Source organism: Ylistrum balloti, unplaced genomic scaffold, assembly GCF_031769215.1.
Source record: "Ylistrum balloti isolate Yb309-2 unplaced genomic scaffold, AGI_CSIRO_Ybal_v1 Utg369936, whole genome shotgun sequence".
Lineage (NCBI taxonomy): Eukaryota > Metazoa > Mollusca > Bivalvia > Pectinida > Pectinidae > Ylistrum > Ylistrum balloti.
This window is the reverse complement of record NW_026782046.1, coordinates 887324-911532: the sequence shown is the minus strand read 5'-3', so window position 1 is coordinate 911532 and position 24209 is coordinate 887324. Positions and strand designations below refer to the sequence as shown.

Below are 24209 nucleotides of genomic sequence, written 5' to 3'. Positions count from 1 at the left end.
CCAGTGTTTTACTAGTACCCATGTGGTAGTGTCCAGATAGATCCATATGTTTTACTAGTACCCGTGTGATAGTGCCCAGATAGATTCATGTGTTTTTACTAGTACCCGTGTGATAGTATTAAGATAGATCCCTGTGTTTTACTAGTACCCGTGTGTTAGTGTCCAGATAAACCTCTGTGTTTTACTAGTACCCGTGTATTGTGTCCAGATAGAGCTATGTGTTTTACTGGTACCCATGTAATAGTGTCCAGATAGACCCCTGTGTTTTTACTAGTACCCGTGGAATAGTGTCCAGATAAACCCCTGTGTTTTTGACTAGTACCCATGTGATAGTGTCCAGATAGATCCATGTGTTTTACTAGTACCCGTGTAATAGTGTCCAGATAGACCCCTGTGTTTTTACTAGTACCCGTGTGGTAGTGTCCAGATAGACCCCTGTGTTTTACTAGTACCCGTGTGATAGTGTCCAGATAGACCCCTGTGTTTTACTAGTACCCGTAGTGTCCAGATAGACCCATGTGTTTTTACTAGTACCCGTGTAATAGTGTCCAGATAGACCCCTGTGTTTTTACTAGTACCCGTGTAATAGTGTCCAGATAGACCCCTGTTTTTACTGGTACCCGTGGAATAGTGTCTAGACAGATCCCTGTGTTTTACCTTGTCAGCAGTATCCCAGACAGTGAAGGGTTTTCTGTACAAAAACGTTAAATCTGTTTTAGATTATTATCGCTTTTGATTTGAATAACTATTGGTATTTAAAAACGGATCTTGATACATCATTTGCCTGTTAATGTAATAGAGAATTTCAAAATTAGGTACGGTCGTCGTTATCTTATTTTCTTGTATAATTAATGGAAATTTCAGTTCCGGATCGACGGATTTGTGTCTAATTTTAGACGTTTATTACAGCCCGATTACACAAACATCGAAACACGGCGTGGTGGTGACACTCGGATTCACGAAGAAGGGTGAGTTTGTCTTTGTTTTGATAACATGTCAGCTGACAACACTGCTATTAAGAGAAAAAATGTGCAGTGTTGATATTGAATCATTTATGCAAACGATAAGTAAATGTACATAACTATGCAGGGTCGGCTTAGTGTGTGGAGCAACCTTCGGATCGGCTGCAATGTGATCACTGCAAGGGACTGCTACGGGCGAAAGATAGATTTACTGGCCTATACGGAGCCGTCGTCTTGTCAAATTTCCCCTTCTAGTCATGAATGATTGAACAGATTTTTTCTAAATTCACTCAGGCGTATCCTTGGATGTAGATTGTCTAATATAGAGGGGAAACAAGGACGAGGCAGCTTGCAGTATTGCAATCAGACACCAAGCCCTAACAGAGGGAAAACATGGGAATGAGAGGGCAGGAGAGGGAAGCATTGGAATGAGACAGCAAAAGGGAGGAGAGACAACTGGAAGGGGAAACATTGGGGAGAGACAGCTAGAGGAGGGAAATATTGGGTAGAGACAGCTGGAAGACAAAATATTTGGGAGAGACAGCTGGAGGGGGAAACATTGGGGAGAGACAGCTGGAGTGGGAACATTGGGGAGAGACAGCTTGAGGGGGAAACATTGGGGAGAGACAACTGGAGGGGGAAACATTGGGGAGGGACAGCTAGAGGGGGAAACATTGGGGAGAGACAGCTGGAGGGGGATACATTGGGAAGAGACAACTGGAGGGGGAAACATTGGGGAAAGATAGCTGGAAGGCAAAACATTGGGGAGGGACAGGTAGAGGGGGAAACATTTGGGAGAGACAACTGGAGGGGGAAACATTGGGGAGAGACAGCTAGAGGGGGGAAATATTGGGGAGAGACAGCTGGAGGGGGAAACATTGGGGAGAGACAGCTTGAGGGGGAAACATTGGGGAGAGACAGCTGGAGGGGGAAACATTGGGGAGAGACAACTGGAGGGGGAAACATTGGGGAGAGACAGCTAGAGGGGGGAAATATTGGGGAGAGACAGCTGGAGGGGGAAACATTGGGGAGAGACAGCTTGAGGGGGAAACATTGGGGAGAGACAGCTGGAGGGGGAAACATTGGGGAGAGACAACTGGAGGGGGAAACAATGGGGAGAGACAGCTAGACGGGGGAAATAATGGGGGGAGACAGCTGGAGGGGGAAACATTGGGGAGAGACAGCTTGAGGGGGAAACATTGGGGAGAGACAGCTGGAGGGGGAAACATTGGGGAGAGACAACTGGAGGGGGAAACATTGGGGAGAGACAGCTAGAGGGGGGAACATTGGGGAGAGACAGCTTGAGGGGGAAACATTGGGGAGAGACAGCTGGAGGGGGAAACATTGGGGAGAGACAACTGGAGGGGGAAACATTGGGGAGAGACAGCTAGAAGGGGGAAATATTGGGGAGAGACAGCTGAAGGAGAAAACATTGGGGAGAGACAGCTGGAGGGGAAAACATTGGGGAGAGACAGCTGGAGGGGGATACATTGGGAAGAGACAACTGGAGGGGGATTCATTGAGAAGAGACAACTAGGGGGGAAACATTAGGGAGAGACAGTTAGGGGGGGGGATATTGGGGAGAGACAGATATGGGGGAAACATTGGGGAGAGACAGCTGGAGTGGGAACATTGGGGAGAGACAGCTGGAGGGGGAAACATTTGGGAGAGACAGCTGGAGGGGGATACATTGGGAAGAGACAACTGGAGGGGGATTCATTGAGAAGAGACAACTAGGGGGGAAACATTAGGGAGAGACAATTAGAGGGGGGGGGGAATATTGGGGAGAGACAGATATGGGGGAAACATTGGGGAGAGACAGCTGGAGTGGGAACATTGGGGAGAGACAGCTTGAGGGGGAAACATTTGGGAGAGACAGCTGGAGGGGAAAACATTGGGGAGAGACAGCTGGAGGGGGAAACATTGGGAAGAGACAGCTGGAAGGCAAAACATTGGGGAGAGACAGCTAGAGGGGGAAATATTGGGGAGAGATAGCTGGATTGGGATACATTGGGAAGAGACAGCTGGAGGGGGGGGGGGAGACAGAATATCGGGGAGAGACAGCTGGAGTGGGAACATTGGGGAGAGACAGCTTGAGGGGGAAACATTTGGGAGAGACAGCTGGAGGGGAAAACATTGGGGAGAGACAGCTGGAGGGGGAAACATTGGGAAGAGACAGCTGGAAGGCAAAACATTGGGGAGAGACAGCTAGAGGGGGAAATATTGGGGAGAGATAGCTGGATTGGGATACATTGGAAAGAGACAGCTGGAGGGGGGTAAATATCGGGGAGAGACAGCTAGAGGGGGGAAATATTGGGGAGAGACAGCTGGAGGGGGAAACATTGGGGAGAGACAGCTTGAGGGGGAAACATTGGGGAGAGACAGCTGGAGGGGGAAACATTGGGGAGAGACAGCTAGAGGGGGAAAATATTGGGGAGAGACAGCTGGAGGGGGAAACATTGGGGAGAGACAGCTTGAGGGGGAAACATTGGGGAGAGACAGCTGGAGGGGGAAACATTGGGGAGAGACAACTGGAGGGGGAAACATTGGGGAGAGACAGCTAGAGGGGGGAAATATTGGGGAGAGACAGCTTGAGGGGGAAACATTGGGGAGGGACAGGTAGAGGGGGAAACATTGGGGAGAGACAGCTGGAGGGGGATACATTGGGAAGAGACAACTGGAGGGGGAAACATTGGGGAGAGACAGCTGGAAGGCAAAACATTGGGGAGAGACAGCTAGAGGGGGATACATTGGGAAGATACAACTGGGGGGGGGGGAAACATTGGGGAGAGACAGCTTAAGGATGAAAATTGGGGAGAGACAGCTGGAGGGGGAAACATTGAGGGAGACAACTGGAACATTGGAGAGGCTGGAGGGGGAAACATTGGGGAGAGACAGCTAGAGGGGGGAAATTGGGGAGAGACAGCTGGAGGGGGAAACATTGGGGAGAGACAGCTGGAGGGGGAACATTGGGGAGAGACAGCTGGAGGGGGAAACATTTGGGAGAGACAGCTGGAGGAGAAAACATTGGGGAGAGACAGCTGGAGGGGAAAACATTGGGGAGAGACAGCTGGAGGGGGAAACATTGGGGAGAGACAGCTTGAGGGGGAAACATTGGGGAGAGACAGCTGGATGGGGAAACATTGGGGAGAGACAGCTGGAGGGGGAAACATTGGGGAGAGACAGCTAGAGGGGGAAATTGGGGAGAGACAGCTTGAGGGGGAGAGAGACAGCTGGAGAGGGGGGGAAACATTGGGGAGAGACATGGAGGGGCTGAAACATTGGGGAGAGACATTGGGGAGAGACAGAGAGGGGGAAACATTGGGGAGAGACAGCTGGAGGGGGAAACATTGGGGAGAGACAGCTGGAGGGGGAGGGGGGAAACATTGGGAGAGACAGGTAGGGGGGAGGGGGGGGAAACATTGGGGAGAGACAGCTGGAGGGGGAAACATTGGGGAGAGAGACAGCTGGAGGGGGAAACATTGGGGAGAGAGAGGGGAGAGACAGCTGGAGGGGGATACATTGGGGAGACAACTGGAGGGGGAATCATTGGGAGAGGACAGGGAAATATTGGGGAGAGACAGATATGATATGGGGGAAATTGGGGAGAGACAGCTTGAGGAGAGACATTTGCTGGAGAGACAGGGAACATTGGGGAGAGACAGCTAGAGGAGGGAAATATTGGGTAGAGACAGCTGGAAGACAAAACATTGGGGAGAGACAGCTGGAGGGGGAAACATTGGGGAGAGACAGCTAGAGGGGGAAATATTGGGGAGAGACAGCTGGAGGGGGAAACATTGGGGAGAGACAGCTTAAGGAGGAACATTGGGGAGAGACATCTGGAGGGGGAAACATTGGGGAGAGACAGCTGGAGGGGGATACATTAGGAAGAGACAGCTGGAGGGGGGAAATATCGGGGAGAGACAGATAGAGGGGGAAACATTGGGGAGAGACAGCTGGAGGAGGAACATTGGGGAGAGACAGCTTGAGGGGGAAACATTGGGGAGAGACAGCTGGAGGGGGAAACATTGGGGAGAGACAACTGGAGGGGGAAACATTGGGGAGAGACAGCTAGAGGGGAGAAATATTGGGGAGAGACAGCTGGAGGGGGAAATATTAGGAAGAGACAGCTAGAGGAGGGAAACATTGGGGAGAGACAGCTTGAGGGGGAAATATTGGGGAGAGACAGCTTGATTGAGAAATATTGGGAAGAGACAGCTTGATAGGGACACATTTGTGTAAGACATCTTGAAGGTAATCATCAGGAGTGAGGGGAAGAGATGCCAGGGGAAAGACAGTTGAAAGTACAAAAAAAAATCAGAGAGATAAATGACAGGGGAAATTCAGGGTAAGTTAGCTGTATTATGTTAGGTTTTATCTGATTATATTCATAAGCCATGCATGTAGAAAATGTCTATAAAGAAAGCATATGATCTACCCATAATTAGACATGGGAGCTTTAAACAGGTAATGATGCATCCACCACAACCGACGTATTGTAGGACTTATCGGTGTCTTTCGCTTCCTTTGTTAAGGTAACTTGGTGGTGTTGTGAGGTGATCGTGTGAAAATTACCTTTGGTAAAGGCTACTTAGATTTCTAATGCCAGAAATGTTTGACACACCACTTGGTTTTGTTTTGGTTATAATGTGAATAATTTCGTACCTTGAAATTTAATTCAGACCTTTGGTATTCACTCAAGAAACTTTGCTTATTTCTTTTGATGAAAAATTGCTTGCCTCGTTGTTTTTTCTTTTTTTTCAATTCTGTGTATTTATATATAAAGGGGGCAGGATAATTAGTCAAACTCTGTGTGTTGGATTGACTTTCAAGTATGTTCAAGTAAGTGAAACCAAGTCAAAGTGACAGACATGAAAATATTGAAATCTGCTGTTTTCTGTATTAAAATAAAAATTTGATATGTTTTTGTTAGAGATTGATCTTGACCATTTGTATTGCTAGAACTTACAGGAGAGATTTGCAGGCCAATTAGGCCTCTGGTTTTATGTTTTATTGTAACATAGTTATACATTTGGTGATTAAATACATCAGCAAACCATCAGTAATTGTGCCCATTATTGTACAATGAATGCCAACGGGTCCCAGTAGTGTTCTACAAGTCTAACTATTAAACCTTGAATTACAAGTATATAATCATATCCCTGTAACAACAGACTAAACTACAAGCCTATAACTACAGGCCTATAACTACAAGCCTATAACTACAAGCCTGCAACTACAAGCCAATAACTACAGGCCTATAACTACAAGCCTATAACTACAAGCCTATAACTACAAGCCTGCAACTACAAGCCTATAACTACAAGCCTATAACTACAAGCCTATAACTACAAGCCTGCAACTACAAGCCTATAACTACAAGCCTGCAACTACAAGCCTATAACTACAAACCTACAATTACAAGCCTGCAACTACAAGCCTGCAACTACAAGCCTATAACTACAAGCCTATAACTACAGGCCTATAACTACAGGCCTATAACTACAAGCCTGCAACTACAAGCCTATAACTACAAACCTACAATTACAAGTCTATAACTACAAGCCTGCAACTACAAGCCTATAACTACAAGCCTGCAACTACAAGCCTATAACTACAAGCCTATAACTACAAGCCTATAACTACAAGCCTGCAACTACAAGCCTATAACTACAAGCCTATAACTACAAACCTACAATTACAAGTCTATAACTACAAGCCTGCAGCTACAAGCCTATAACTACAGGCCTATAACTACAAGCCTGCAGCTACAAGCCTGCAGCTACAAGCCTATAACTACAAGCCTGCAACTACAAGCCTATAACTACAAGCCTATAACTACAAGCCTGCAACTACAAGCCTGCAACTACAAGCCTATAACTACAGGCCTATAACTACAAGCCTATAACTACAAGCCTGCAACTACAAGCCAATAACTACAGGCCTATAACTACAAGCCTATAACTACAAGCCTGCAACTACAAGCCTGCAACTACAGGCCTATAACTACAAGCCTGCAACTACAAGCCTGCAACTACAAGCCTATAACTACAGGCCTATAACTACAAGCCTGCAGCTACAAGCCTATAACTACAAGCCTGCAGCTACAAGCCTATAACTACAAGCCTATAACTACAAACCTACAATTACAAGTCTATAACTACAAGCCTGCAGCTACAAGCCTATAACTACAGGCCTATAACTACAAGCCTGCAGCTACAAGCCTATAACTACAAGCCTGCAGCTACAAGCCTATAACTACAAGCCTGCAGCTACAAGCCTATAACTACAAACCAAACCTACAATTACAAGCCTATAACTACAAACCTACAATTACAAGCCTATAACTACAAGCCTGCAGCTACAAGCCTATAACTACAGGCCTATAACTACAAGCCTGCAGCTACAAGCCTATAACTACAAGCCTATAACTACAAGCCTATAACTACAGGCCTATAACTACAAGCCTGCAGCTACAAGCCTATAACTACAAGCCTATAACTACAAGCCTGCAGCTACAAGCCTATAACTACAAGCCTGCAGCTACAAGCCTATAACTACAAGCCTATAACTACAAACCTACAATTACAAGTCTATAACTACAAGCCTGCAACTACAAGCCTATAACTACAAGCCTATAACTACAAGCCTGCAACTACAAGCCTATAACTACAGGCCTATAACTACAAGCCTATAACTACAAGCCTGCAACTACAAGCCTATAACTACAAGCCTATAACTACAAGCCTATAACTACAGGCCTATAACTACAAACCTACAATTACAAGCCTATAACTACAAGCCTGCAACTACAAGCCTATAACTACAAGCCTGCAGCTACAAGCCTATAACTACAAGCCTGCAGCTACAAGCCTATAACTACAGGCCTATAACTACAAGCCTATAACTACAAACCTACAATTACAAGCCTATAACTACAAACCTACAATTACAAGCCTATAACTACAAACCTACAATTACAAGCCTATAACTACAAGCCTATAGCTACAAGCCTATAACTACAGGCCTATAACTACAAGCCTATAACTACAAACCTATAACTACAAACCTACAATTACAAGCCTATAACTACAAGCCTGCAGCTACAAGCCTATAACTACAAGCCTATAACTACAAGCCTATAACTACAAGCCTATAACTACAAGCCTATAACTACAAACCTACAATTACAAGCCTATAACTACAAGCCTATAACTACAAGCCTATAACTACAAGCCTATAACTACAAGCCTGCAATTACAAGCCTATAACTACAAACCTGTAACTACAAACCTGTAACTAAAAGACTGCAATTACGAACCTATAACTTCCAACCTACAACTACAAGCCTATAACTACAAGTCAATAACTATAATCCTATACCTACAAGCCTGTAACAAGCCTATAATTACAGACCTTTAGCTACAAATTTGTTACCACAAGCCTATAACAACAAGCCTGTGACTACAAGTCTTTAGCTTCAAACCTTTATCTACAAACCTATAACTATAATTGTGTATCTACAAGCCTATAATTTAAAAGCCTATAACTTTATCCTGTAAATACAAGCCTAGAACTAGATGTTTGTAACTACAAGTGTGGTAATGAGCTTTTTCTGTGTAGGCGAAGAAGAGACATGTTACTGAAATAAGTCTGTTACTACAAGCTTGTGACTGTAAGGCTACTTGTAGCATTCTGGTTGAAATTCAAACAGATGTTTACACATTTTGTTTGACACTTATCAAAGACAAACACTTTAAAATAAATTTGCTGACAATGTTTTTACTGGAGGCATAGATATTAAAGGGTTTTTTTAAAAGAAAATTCAGTACAATATAATTTATATAAAAGAAATGTTATGTTATCATAGAGAATGTACAGTTTACTGACACACACAGTAGGCACTTGAGAATTATCGTCTCTCGGGCACTGTTGTGCTTTCATCAAATTTAGGATCAACAGACAAATTTGTCTTTATGCTCAGGATTTCAAGAGGTTTTAGTATCATAAAGTTTTATCAACAAGCTAGATTTCTAAATATTGACATAGACCAATTCCCAGCTGGAACCTGGGTGGCATTGACTTGTAATTGTTGACACTCTACCACAGGGATTGGTGCTGGGTAAAATCACATCTGATAACACAGGGTTGAGTCAGTGTTAAAGAAAAAGTGGTCAGTGATCATCGGAGTGGCTAGAGCTGATGGTCAGACTAGTACTGACCAGAGTGTTTCACTTTGCTGCTGACCAGCACATGGCTGGAATGAGATGAACTGATCAGCTCCACAGTTTTGTGGCTTGACATATTTACACTGTTAACAAGGTACTATAATAGACGGTGGAATATTTGGTTTGTGGCCTGTCATATATTGAATTTTATGGTATTACCTGTTGATCTGTGAAGAAGTTGATCATATCCCTTAGGATAGTTGTGTAGTGGGATACATCCTTACCACCAGAAATGCAATTTATAGCAGTATAAACTCCACTGTTGTATCATTCAGAAACTGTATATGTAGAAGTTGGATCTCAGCTTTATCTACAGTATAAACTGAATTTGAAGGAAGGTTTATATTGATGCTGAAAGTCTTTGACATTAGAAACAGTTGTCACCACTGAGTGGTAGTGAATGTGCTGTTTTAGGAAGTTCAAAACATACCTGCAATGACCTTGTATGTTTGCGATGCCAAATGACGGCATGAAAAGAATTATAAAGTCTTCAAGCCAGTTGAAAAAAGAATTTGTTTTGAGCTTTGAAAATATTGGAAATAAGTGTTAAGATTGTGGATATCATCGAGGACACTTTTTGTCATCAGCATAGATGTGGTAGCTGTATCATGGGGCTCTCCGGAACAGCAGTTCTCACTGTGTTAGTGGCATTATCAGCAGGCTGCTACGTTTATGGGATGGATACAATTCTAGAAATGGTAAGGTGACATGAATACTTAAATAAAACTTTTTACTAAAAAATTCTTCCAGATATATGTAAATTATATTGGAGAAATTAGAGTTCTTCAGATTTAAGTAGAACAACAAGTTACAACACTACATGTATATAGAAATCAGAGGTCTTCAGAATTGGAACAAGGGCTACATTATGGATTTGTGGAAATCAAGAGATTCAAAGGTTTCCTGTCCACCCACACACAACACTCTATGTATAGTTGTAGATATATGAGGTATCAATTTTGTACATGTACATATGTAGAAATTCAAAGCCACATTTACAGTTAATTTATGCTGAAATAATAGAGGGTATAATGTTTAATTTTGGGTACCATTAAGAATACATCATAGTTTTGTTCTGTTTTACTTTGGTTACCAATAAGAATACATCTTGACCTTTGAAGGTCAACATATATACAACTCCTGTATGATGGACCTCTACCTTATGATCATCGGTAAAGGTGCTGCAATGTGTGTCCCTTACAGATGAGTAGAAAGAATCTAGACTGTGTGTTTGTATTTTTTTGATGAAGATTACAATAAGATTATAGTGTTATAAGGAGTGTTTGTAGTAATGTATTACATATTATAAGAAGATGATGGAAATATTTACCTGTTTAAATGTCTGTAGCTTACATTTTATATAGTATGTAAAATATTGTAGTGTGAGATATCAGATTGGGAATAACCGTTGCTATGGTAAATCTAGAGAAATCCATGATAAACAATTTGGTATTAAGTTGTTAGATACATGTACTCGATTAGGAAATATTTTGTCAGGATGGTTTTTGATGCATGATATATTGTAGAAATTTTGTGAATTTTTCCAGCGCTAGGAATATAATTTCTAGAGTACATCAAGGAAAAGTATTTAGAACTTTTAATAAAAGATGAAATATGAATCACCATTACATAAGTTATATCCTTAATCAAAGTCACGAGGAAAGAAGATTGGAGTATTAGCATAATAAACAGTGATAGATTTATTTAATTTTGTCCAATAGAATTGGTGAGTACCGTATCTATGATAACAGCTCTATAGGTGGCTCGGTAATGGAGGTGGTTGCTAGGTCCATTATCATACTAAACGTCTTTAACAAGTGAATATTACCCCTTCATTATCTTCACAGCACATGATTTGTCGCCTTAATTACCTCCTTTAGTAGTCTGGGGCTCGGAAATAATGGGCCATATTTGTAATGTGACAGGAAAGATAAATCACTACAGTTTGAAAGTCCTTAAGCGGTACGGTACATGCGGTAGATATAGATTAAACTGGCTGTTTTGTAACATTTAAGGGTGCCATCTAATGTTTCATTTTTACTTTGAAAAGGTACATTGCAACATAAAATATCATCAACCTGAAATCTGTAGACACATTTTGGTCAGTTTGAAATATTCTCAGCTCTTGCTTTCAAAGAATTAGTCCAATTTACAAGGTATTTATGTACATATGTTTTTTGCGTTAAATTCTTTGGGTGTTTAAAGAAATTTTGCAAAACTAGGGAATAAAGTAAACGTGTGCTCACATTATCAGACTCATGAAGATCTGTCTAGTAATTTAGGCCGAAAAACCCCACATTTTTGCAGGTCTAGTGGCCATCTTGGATTTAGTTAATCAGTTAAGAGTTTGTTTTCATTATTTTAGAGAAAGAAATTTGCTGAAAAGCCATGTTGATCTCTAAAACTGTAGTTTGCAGTTTGCCGCTGTAGGCCCATGGTGGTAATAAGCCCATCCATACCCAGTTTATGGGTGTTTACTAGAACAACAAGGAGCAGTTTTGCATTGCCTCATAATAAGCCCGCCCCATGACATTTAATTGGAGTTTTGATATCGGCTGTTGGAACATATTGCAGGATAAACCAAAGTAAAAAATAAACATTACACAAGAGACACGTTGAAGGTTTGATCGGCAACATTTGCCTTTTGTGTCCAACTGTAAATTATGGATATATCATCAAAGTATTGTGTGGTAAGAATTCCAAATTTACATGGGATTGGAAGCCTAGTCAATAATGAGAATCATATTCAAATACGTGCACATATATTTCATTATATAAAAAGTCACAATATCATTCTGAATTAACATAGTTTGGGTTGGTACCCCAAGTAGCTAGTTTGTTTCCTAGATCAAACTTATCAAAGGTTTTACTATCTTCTTGCAGAGAACAGTAAAACATTGTGATTACACACTGTGGGATGTGATTCCAATCTCTTGATGAAGATTCAAGTTTTGACCCTTTAAAGGTTTTTTGGTTTTTACAACTGTTCCAGATGGAGAACTTCTATGGTGATCCTATTTCTCAGTTTTGTTATAAACACTTTTCTTATGTCTTTTTTTTCCGTCTATTTCAGGTAGTGAACTTCCAGCCCACACTGATGGGGGTGACCAAGGCCCTACTTGGGGTAGCAGGGGTGACAGCAATGGCTGCCACCCTCTGTAACATGCCTGTGTCGTGGTTCATGTCATCAGATAAAGCCACACTAAACTACTTAGAGAAGGCCAAGATACAGACTTTAGATTCTCAACCAAGAAATATCACAGTAAGCTATTAGTCTATCAAAGAAAGTCACATTAAAGTACCTAGACAGAGCCAAGATACAGACTTTAGATTCTCAACCGAGAATTTTCACAGTAAGCTATTAGTCTATCAAAGAAAGTCACACTAAAGTACCTAGAGAGGGCCAAGTTACAGACTTAAGATTCTCAACCGAGAATTTTCACAGTAAGCTATTAGTCTATCAAAGAAAGTCACACTAAAGTACCTAGACAAAGCCAAGATACAGACTTTAGATTCTCAACCGAGAATTTTCACAGTAAGCTATTAGTCTATCAAAGAAAGTCACACTAAAGTACCTAGACAGAGCCAAGATACAGACTTAAGATTCTCAACCGAGAAATATCACAGTAAGCTATTAGTCTATCAAAGAAAGTCACACTAAAGTACCTAGAGAGGGCCAAGTTACAGACTTAAGATTCTCAACCGAGAATTTTCACAGTAAGCGATGAGTCTAACAAAGAAAGTCACAAGAAAGTACCTACACAATGCCAAGATACAGACTTTAGATTCTCAACCAAGAAATTTTCAAGGTAAGCTATTAGTCTATCAAAGAAAGTCACATTAAAGTACCTAGACAGAGCCAAGATACAGACTTTAGATTCTCAACCGAGAATTTTCACAGTAAGCTATTAGTCTATCAAAGAAAGTCACATTAAAGTACCTAGACAGAGCCAAGATACAGACTTTAGATTCTCAACCGAGAATTTTCACAGTAAGCTATTAGTCTATCAAAGAAAGTCACATTAAAGTACCTAGACAAGGCCAAGATACAGACTTTAGATTCTCAACCAAGAAATATCACAGTAAGCTATTAGTCTATCAAAGAAAGTCACATTAAAGTACCTAGACAGAGCCAAGATACAGACTTTAGATTCTCAACCGAGAATTTTCACAGTAAGCTATTAGTCTATCAAAGAAAGTCACACTAAAGTACCTAGAGAGGGCCAAGTTACAGACTTAAGATTCTCAACCGAGAATTTTCACAGTAAGCTATTAGTCTATCAAAGAAAGTCACACTAAAGTACCTAGACAAAGCCAAGATACAGACTTTAGATTCTCAACCGAGAATTTTCAAGGTAAGCTATTAGTCTATCAAAGAAAGTCACATTAAAGTACCTAGACAGAGCCAAGATACAGACTTTAGATTCTCAACCGAGAATTTTCACAGTAAGCTATTAGTCTATCAAAGAAAGTCACATTAAAGTACCTAGACAAGGCCAAGATACAGACTTTAGATTCTCAACCGAGAATTTTCACAGTAAGCTATTAGTCTATCAAAGAAAGTCACATTAAAGTACCTAGACAAGGCCAAGATACAGACTTTAGATTCTCAACCGAGAAATATCACAGTAAGCTATGAGTCTTTACAGCATTCTTAAACATAGAACGAAAATTTGGTGTCTGCTGTTCTTTTTGATGTTTAACTGGTCATCTAACTATCCATAATTCTTTTTAAACAGATAAATTGATTGTAATTGTCATCATTTTCATGTAATTAATGAATATTTATCACAGATTTTTAAAAAAAAACATGGCAAGTTGGAGAGTCATATAAACATGGAAACCACACAACATAGTTTTAATTTATCAGTCTTTACAATCTTAACTGAAATAAGAAAATTACTGTATCCATGCCCATTTCTCATATCCTGGCCCATCAATCAATATTGAGAACTGAAGATTTAAGAAAAAAATGTTATTAAGTTGTCCCATGATAAGCCCACCCCCTGACTTCAAAGTCAGATATTTTTTATGCTTACCGAAGCTTACTACAGAATAAATACAATGAATTGACACTTATTAAATATTCAGTCTAGTTTTGTATATATAGAGAGAAATTTATTCTTATGTTATCCAAAATGTCAACTACATATATAAGACAAAAATAGATATATTGGTGTATAGTCTCTATTGCTGTACAGGTGCATATTCACAAGGAAGGAGTCATCCAGTTATAATATATTTTATATATTTCACAGGCATCAGAATTGTGGAAAAAAAATGGTGTGGTCATGATGGCTGTAAGACGGCCTGGATGATCTTTGTGTAGGGAGGTGAGTCAGTTTGTCTTCTTTGATAATTTTTTTTACTGTAGGAAAATCAGGCAGTTTGTTAAATCAAGAATGGTCTGATGAGTAAATTTGTTAATTTGGTCAATGATCGACTTACAGGGAAATTAGTACATCTGTCTACTGTATCAAATGATAGACACACATGGAAAATTATTACTTATGTATCAAATGGGGGAAATTAGTACATCTGTCTACTGTATCAAATGATAGACCCACAGGGAAATTAGTACATCTGTCTACTGTATCAAATGATAGACACACATGGAAAATTATTACATCTGTCTACTGTATCAAATGATCGACTTATAGGGAAATTAGTACATCTGTCTACTGTATCAAATGATCGACTTATAGGGAAATTAGTACATCTGTCTACTGTATCAAATGATAGACCCAGAGGGAAATTATTACATCTGTCTACTGTATCAAATGATACACCCAGAGGGAAATTAGTACATCTGTCTACTGTATCAAATGATAGACTTATAGGGAAATTAGTACCTCTGTCTACTGTATCAAATGATAGACACACATGGAAAATTATTACATCTGTCTACTGTATCAAATGATAGACCCAGAGGGAAATTATTACATCTGTCTACTGTATCAAATGATACACCCAGAGGGAAATTAGTACATCTGTCTACTGTATCAAATGATACACCCACAGGGAAATTAGTACATCTGTCTACTGTATCAAATGATAGACCCACAGGGAAATTAGTACATCTGTCTACTGTATCAAATGATACACCCACAGGGAAATTAGTACATCTGTCTACTGTATCAAATGATAGACACACATGGAAAATTATTACATCTGTCTACTGTATCAAATGATACACCCACAGGGAAATTATTACATCTGTCTACTGTATCAAATGATACACCCAGAGGGAAATTAGTACATCTGTCTACTGTATCAAATGATAGACTTATAGGGAAATCAGTACATCTGTCTACTGTATCAAATGATAGACCCACAGGGAAATTAGTACATCTGTCTACTGTATCAAATGATAGACTTATAGGGAAATTAGTACATCTGTCTACTGTATCAAATGATAGACTTATAGGGAAATTAGTACATCTGTCTACTGTATCAAATGATACACCCACAGGGAAATTAGTACATCACTGTATCAAATGATAGACCCACAGGGAAATTAGTACATCTGTCTACTGTATCAAATGATAGACCCACAGGGAAATTAGTACATCTGTCTACTGTATCAAATGATAGACTTATAGGGAAATTAGTACATCTGTCTACTGTATCAAATGATACACCCACAGGGAAATTAGTACATCTGTCTACTGTATCAAATGATACACCCACAGGGAAATTAGTACATCTGTCTACTGTATCAAATGATAGACCCACAGGGAAATTAGTACATCTGTCTACTGTATCAAATGATACACCCACAGGGAAATTAGTACATCTGTCTACTGTATCAAATGATACACCCACAGGGAAATTAGTACATCTGTCTACTGTATCAAATGATACACCCACAGGGAAATTAGTACATCTGTCTACTGTATCAAATGATAGACTTATAGGGAAATTAGTACATCTGTCTACTGTATCAAATGATAGACCCACAGGGAAATTAGTACATCTGTCTACTGTATCAAATGATAGACTTATAGGGAAATCAGTACATCTGTCTACTGTATCAAATGATAGACCCACAGGGAAATTAGTACATCTGTCTACTGTATCAAATGATAGACTTATAGTGAAATTAGTACATCTGTCTACTGTATCAAATGATAGACTTATAGTGAAATTAGTACATCTGTCTACTGTATCAAATGATAGACTTATAGGGAAATTAGTACATCTGTCTACTGTATCAAATGATACACCCACAGGGAAATTAGTACATCTGTCTACTGTATCAAATGATACACCCACAGGGAAATTAGTACATCTGTCTACTGTATCAAATGATACACCCACAGGGAAATTAGTACATCTGTCTACTGTATCAAATGATAGACCCACAGGGAAATTAGTACATCTGTCTACTGTATCAAATGATACACCCACAGGGAAATTAGTACATCTGTCTACTGTATCAAATGATACACCCACAGGGAAATTAGTACATCTGTCTACTGTATCAAATGATACACCCACAGGGAAATTAGTACATCTGTCTACTGTATCAAATGATAGACTTATAGGGAAATTAGTACATCTGTCTACTGTATCAAATGATAGACTTATAGGGAAATTAGTACATCTGTCTACTGTATCAAATGATACACCCACAGGGAAATTAGTACATCTGTCTACTGTATCAAATGATACACCCACAGGGAAATTAGTACATCTGTCTACTGTATCAAATGATAGACTTATAGTGAAATTAGTACATCTGTCTACTGAATCAAATGATAGACTCACAGGGAAATTAGTACATCTGTCTACTGTATCAAATGATAGACTTATAGGGAAATCAGTACATCTGTCTACTGTATCAAATGATAGACCCACAGGGAAATTAGTACATCTGTCTACTGTATCAAATGATAGACTTACCTAGCTAGGTATAGTGAAATTAGTACATCTGTCTACTGAATCAAATGATAGACTCACAGGGAAATTAGTACATCTGTCTACTGTATCAAATGATACACCCACAGGGAAATTAGTACATCTGTCTACTGTATCAAATGATAGACTTATAGGGAAATTAGTACATCTGTCTACTGTATCAAATGATAGACCCACAGGGAAATGAATAATTCTGCCCTAAAGTTGGCATGTCATAAAATCCCATAACGGACAACATTTTGAAATTATATTTTAATGTAAGTAATCTTGCCCCCTGTAGCTTTTCTATGTAACTTCAGTACTGGGTAAGAAAGGTCAATAATATGGTGATACCAAGGTAATGTTACAGATATGGCTGGCATATTTACCTGATTTCTCGTTAACCTGTTGATTAGTTATCTGTGTCAATAAACAGCCATCAGAATCAGCAATAAGGCTTCATATAAAAGATAGCATCAGAGTTGTTACCTGTCAGTCATTTCATGCAGGTATTTTATCACATTTTTACTTGAATTTTTACTGTGGTGATCAAATAAACACATATCTAGTGCTTGGTATGTACAAATAAAGTCTGTGTTTAAAAGTTTTCTCAGATTTTAAAGTCTGCAAATTCAAATAAATCTGAAAGAAGTTTAAAACATTAAAAGAAAAAAGATGTTGATTGTTTCATTCTTGTGATTTTTAGATATCATTTACGATAAAATGCCAAGAAGATTTGAAAAGAAAGGCACATTTAAATGTTTCCATAATGATATTTAGCTTGTCTTTAGCATTTCACCCTCCTTGTGTACATTATTTAACAACTGTAGGAATCCCTTAGGCTGTCCTCCTTGTATATATATATATTTACCATCGTAGGAAGCCCCAGGATTGTCCTCCCTGTTGTATATATATATATATTTACCATCGTAGGAAGCCCCAGGATTGTCCTCCCTGTTGTATATATATATATTTACCATCGTAGGAAGCCCCAGGACTGTCTTCCCTGTTGTATATATATATATATTGTCAAATTTTTGAGGCAACCTGTCCCTTTATCAAGATATAAGTATCACTTACATAGAACATAAAACAAATACAAAGTTATAAATCTAAATCAAGAGCAGTGATGTAAATTTAGGTGTCTCGATAATCCCTCCAGCTGATGGACTCCAAAGGGTCTTTTTAACGGACAAAAAAAAACATCCAAAATTGTTGTATGTAAGATGGTGATAAAAATATCAAAAATGTTTTATATCAGTCTCGGTATGTTTTGCACTCTAGACACTGAACTTATATGTAATCGCAACGAAAACAATTGCATGTCACACCCAATAGTCTAACGGTACATATCGGCCACATTCTGAATGAGCAATTGTTTGACTAAAAATTAAAAAATTTATTGTAAAAAAATAATAAATGTATTTGTAGTTTGTCAAATAAACAAAAACAAGATATATATATATATAAAAAAAAAATTTTGAATATTACAATTTACCACTGTAGAAAACCCCGTGACTGTCCTTGATGTTGTGTATATATATATATATTTACTATTGTAGGAGGCCCTCGGGCTCTCCTCCCTGCTGGAAGACCTCAACACTCATGGAGTGAAGCTGTATGGTGTCGTACATCAAACTCTGGGTGTCAAGGATTTCCAGCCATTTTTCAAAGGTGAAATTTTCTTGGATACTGAAGTAAGTGTTGAATAAATATCCATTTTGTTTCATTCATTTCTAATTGCATAATTTTGATGTTTGATATAACCAACATAACCACCCAAAATGGGCCGTGTAGATGTGCATAAGGTTACTAATTAAAAACGTTTTTAGTTGCCTTGGTAACCGGGTCACTATATATATGTTTTGTGTAGTAGTCTATAAGAGAAATTTCTACAAAACGTCATAAAAATCGCCTTTGATAAGTTTGTAAGTACAATTCTAGATAACAAATCCCCGTCAACTGGACCCCACAGTTTGAATCCACAGGCCAGACCAACTTTGATAATGTGAAATTTAGAATAATACCGGCCACAAAACACCCAGAAAAGAAACCACATGAACCGATTGATACAGACACATTGGCAGCAGATTTATACCTATCTGACACGGATGATGATGCATGCAGCTCCAACATGAACACATACAGTGACCATCTATATGTACATGAGAATGAAACTTCAACCATGAATGATAGCTTTAGTAGTATTGCCACATATGTACAAGATGAACTACCGATTACTCTTCAAAACCGGACAATAAGTGTACACAGAGTGTACGGTATTTTTCAGAATATGTAATGGAACTTTGTAGCTATAATGACTCATTGTAATGTTGCATTAACTGTGACGTCATAATAATTGATGTACCGCATTTGTATACCTTAGATGTCTTTTCAAAATAAAAAATTGTCCTGATGACGGCCGCATAGCGGTCGAAACATGTAGACAATGTTCACATGAAGTCTTTGTGGTGTTGAGATTCCTTTTTTATTGTTTTAGATAACAAAGTGTATAAGACTACCAACATTAAAGATATTGTGATAGAATTTATTTTATATTGAATCATGTCTTACTTCCGGTGAAAACATCAGAGGGATACATCCTAAATTTTCAGTTTTATGAATAAAATCACATGAAAAAGTTATAATGGTTTTTTTTTTAATTTGTTTCAAAAAATGTATTTCTTTCCTTTATTTACATTTCAGAAAATCTTTTATGGTCCCAAAGAAAGATGGATGCCGTTATTTGGTTTATTTCGTGTGAATTTTGTACAAAATCTTATCAGAGTGTATAGGAAGAAAATTCCAGGCAATATGGATGGTGAGGGACGATTAATGGGAGGTAAGTTGTGGAGGGAATGCCAGAGACATGTGAGTAAGGTGTATACAAGTCAACTGTTTAATTGACTCAAGTATTGATACACTACCATTGATACCACAACAGTGACTGTCCAATAAAAGTCTGGAAACTTTTCTTAAACCTCAGCATATTTTTCTCAAAACAAAATAATATAATTAAGAAGGATTTTTAAATCCATGCTGGAAAGGCTTTTTTTATTGCTTTTGAAGTCATGTGTTGAGTATTTGAATGATATTTGAAACCATGGCTATATGTAGAGTCATGATACTCAAAGCGTTTAATGGTAAATATTTGAGATATGTCTCACTTTTGAATGGGAGGTGATGGAATATGATGATAAGTGCAAGTTCTGTTTCTTATTCTTCTTCTACTTCTTGTCCTTTTCCATCTTTTTCTGTATTTTGGTTGTAAGTCATCGCAGGTCAAGGTCACTGAGTATAAGGTCAAGGTGAAATCTTAAAATATCTTCGCTTGTAATTATTTTGTTGTGACATTAGGGGAAAAAATCCTTTATCAATTTAGAAATTTGGATCATTTAAAATATTTTTTAATCTACTGATTACATAATATAGATTTTATTTATGCCTCGTGTGTATGTCTTCCTTTCTCAGTATGTTTTCATGGTCCTGTTCTCAGAACCTCCTCTCATTTAAAAGAAAATCTTCATACATGTAATATAATGCTCCTAGTTTTTAGCTCACCTGCATATAGACTTTTCCATTTAACAACTTCTCCTCTAAAACCAAGAGGTCCAGGGTCATAATGCAAGGCTAGTAGCATGATAGGATAAAGACTACCATCTTGTTCAAATAAATAACCTTGACTTACTTTCAAGATTACTAGGATAAAATGTGTTGAAATATTTTTAACAATGCCTTCTCAATTACCACAAGACCCAGGGAATTATATTTGATGTGTATCATACCATATAGGAAGGGGTTTGACATTGTAAACTACATCATTAAACAAAATCCTCTTTGAAAGTTATTTCGCATGTAATACTCCTACAAAGTGTTTTTTTTATAAGCTACTGAAAAGATGAGTGATTCAATTCCATTGGGTCTCTTTTTTGACATGTAACAATTAAATTTGACATTTTTCATGTTGCAAGATTTCAACACTCCAATCATCTCAAGGATATTCTGACATAAATATTTCTGTAAGAATGTAAGAATTGATTATTATCTGTTACAGGTGTGTTTGTGATTGGACCAGGTAACCAGGGTATCCTTTACCAGCACCAGGAGAGAGAGTTTGGAGATCATGCTGAACTGGAAGAGGTGCTGAAGGCAGTCAAAAATATCAAAACACCTCCCTCCAATCTATAAGTCACTTCAGAATTGCTAAAAATTTCGTGAACAAATATTAAACATAGTCCCTAATTAAAATATTCTTGATTCAATTTATATTTAGTTTTTTTTTTTTTTTTTTAGTTTTTCTATATTTGAAAATATAGTCCAAATCTGTTACTTGTTACATGTCCTGTGTCTATCCTGCAGACTACATGTACCTGGTTTTAACAGTTTCAATGCTTCCTTTTAATTAAGAATATCTGATCGTCATACAGCAGGTATTTTATGATCTGCTGATTTTATTCAGTGTTTTTTTAATGGATAAACTTCAACTTTAACTTGTTTAATAACACTTTGTATTTTATTTGTAACACTTCATCATTTTGATAAAATTTTGGTATAATTTATTTTCTATATCTGATATCATGATCATCTGGTAGTGTTGTGAAAATTGAGAATTTATCTCCCTTGTTGGAAAAACTGAGGATTTATGTCTCCCCTGTTGGAAAAGTTGAGGATTCATTTTTCCCATTGGAATCATAGCTGATGAGTATAATCACGATATAGGTACAATTGCCAGCAGGATTCCTTCAATCATTTCAAGCTAGCTTCTCATGTTTTTGATACCCTTGTTTGAAAGCTATCATTTATAACTTTGTTGACCTATCATATTCCTTAAAGACATTATTTTGATCAAACAATAAGGATATCAGTTGATATTATAGATTTTTCTATTATGAGCAATTGTTATGCAAACTGCGTAATATTTGCGTTATTTTTATTTCATTTCTACCTTGTTTCGAATGTAATTGCGGGTGTGGAAACGTCTAATGTGACCAAAAAATACAAGATCGAAATGTTTAATAAAAGTGACAATTTGTCATGGAGATTGTTGTGACTGTACAACAGTACTGGTAGAGATTGATGTTTAATACAATCAAAAATCATTTGTGGGATGTGTTTCAACATTTTAGTCACAATGTAGAAGGTGTGATAAGGAGGATACGAAAAAAAAAATAGAATTTTGAATACAACAATTGCGCTGATACACAGACCAGATTTCAGGCTAGTCATTTGAGTTTGTATATGGCAAGTCACAAAATGATGATAAAGTTGTAGATGTCCTGTTTGATGTCCGCAGTTCCTGATTGTTTGGAGTCCCTCATGTTAGTAAAAATTATCAAAACAAGTCCTTATCATGTTATTTTTTTTTTTTTAATTTGAAAAAAAAATAATCCATCAAAAGAGATGTTTTCTAGAAATTACTTAAATCACCAGGCCTAATGAAATCTGATACTGAAATTTATACAGCTGTATCAGATGGAGAACCTTTCCTGGTGTTTTAATGCATTGATTGAAAATATTTCTATTTTGCTTTTGGATTAGATAATTGCGTCGTCTTCCTTTTCTGGTTGTTAGAGAGATAGAAAATTGTATGGACGTCAAATATGTTTTTAAATGTGTATGTCAGGTGAGAAAATAATAAATCGAAGTCAAAATTTGAATTGTAGTGTTGTTATGTTTATTACAAGCTAACCGTTAGAAAGTATTTAAATATTAGAGTTTTTAAAATGCATTTGTGTCTTAGAAATGATTTTTTTCTGAACATATCCAAATATTGGCCAAAGGGTCCAGTGACATATGATACAACGGTCGTGGTGAGAAACAAAAACACTGAAAGCATTGAAACAATTTTTGAAAATGATTTGATATTCACAAGCAAGCACAAGCACATTTGATATTGCTCTTAACCGAAGGAACATCTTCATTTTCTTGTCGGCGGCTTGAAAGCTTTCTGTTTCATGAAAGGTCAACTGCAGTACAAATATATGGCTGTGAATACACTGAAGGATGTTTCATGATAAATACATTCAAACCAAAGAAGGAATATATGATATATTGATCGAATTTCTAGTTGACGATGAATTAATGGAGTTAAGGGAAAGATGTTAAACAGACTATTTGCATACCTTTAGAAACAAACTGTACCCCTTTCTTGGTTGACTTGTGCAGAAGACCTTGTCAAAACTGTTGTCATAACAACCTCGTTAGGTAATATGCTTATTTCCTTTTGCGATATGAAATCGTGTTTGGTTCTTGTTAGTGTACCTATTTGTTCCATGTTTGTTTACAGTGTTCTGATTTTGGAACGTGACATAACCTACTTTGACGAAGATGACGATGAAGTAGAAGACGCTTGCTCTCCTGGAACACCTGGTCTTGTACACCTACTTTTGTTGTAGACTGTGTAATTTTGTTTTTTGTTGATATTTTGCTCTAGTTTCATCGACTAACATTTTGAATTCAGATGATGGTTTATATACGTCTCTGTCTGTAATGTATTGGATCAATAATAATAATCCGGTCCGCAACCCGGATCCTTCTCTAATATTTCTGTGTGTTACGTCACTCGTTTTTGTTACACATTAAAAAAAGTTGTTGGAATCAGAAGTCGTGCTTCTTTGATGTTCCTGCGGGGCAAACATCCGTGCTTTCCTGCTAACCCCTGATCGGTACACTTCAATATCTAAACATAGATGACTTTGTTCTTGTTCTACAGAACGCTTCCCCTGATAATGAGTATTTCGTTCACAACAAACAAGATCAGACATGAGATATAAAAAAGTAGATATGTCCAATACAGTTTTAGATTTTTATTGTTTTTTTTAATAGTTGTGTAAAAAGGGAAATAACTCCTACTGGAAAGTAGTTTTCAGTATGTAAAGAAGGGACGTAACTCTTGAACGAATAGAGCACAATGAAATACCAACTGGTGTGATTTCCTCTGACTAAGAAATATGAAAAAAAAAACCCCACAAATATCGGTTAAATGATATGTTTACCACTGTAACATAATAGAAACCATAAGCACCTTGCATGTGTCAAATGATATGTTGCATTTTTACTATGTTAAACGTCCTCGCAACAGCCAGAGTAATATAAGGATGGATATCAGAAAGAACACTTA

General features: G+C 38.1%; 1 protein-coding gene across 2 annotated transcripts; it reads left to right on the top strand.

The window, feature by feature from the left end:
- The first annotated feature begins 902 nt into the window (after positions 1-902).
- LOC132547146 (peroxiredoxin-like 2A) lies at positions 903-22746 on the top strand. Of its 2 annotated transcripts, none has more exons than XM_060210902.1 (6): positions 903-968; positions 12264-12452; positions 14449-14523; positions 18652-18786; positions 19796-19931; positions 21144-22746. In XM_060210902.1, the coding sequence occupies exons 2-6, from the start codon at positions 12288-12290 to the stop codon at positions 21275-21277; spliced, it is 645 nt and encodes a 214-aa protein (XP_060066885.1). In that variant the 5' UTR covers positions 903-968; positions 12264-12287; the 3' UTR covers positions 21278-22746. The 2 variants fall into 2 exon arrangements, with proteins under 2 accessions (XP_060066885.1, XP_060066884.1); XM_060210901.1 differs by lacking the exon at positions 903-968 and adding an exon at positions 9799-9888.
- Positions 22747-24209: the final 1463 nt, after the last annotated feature.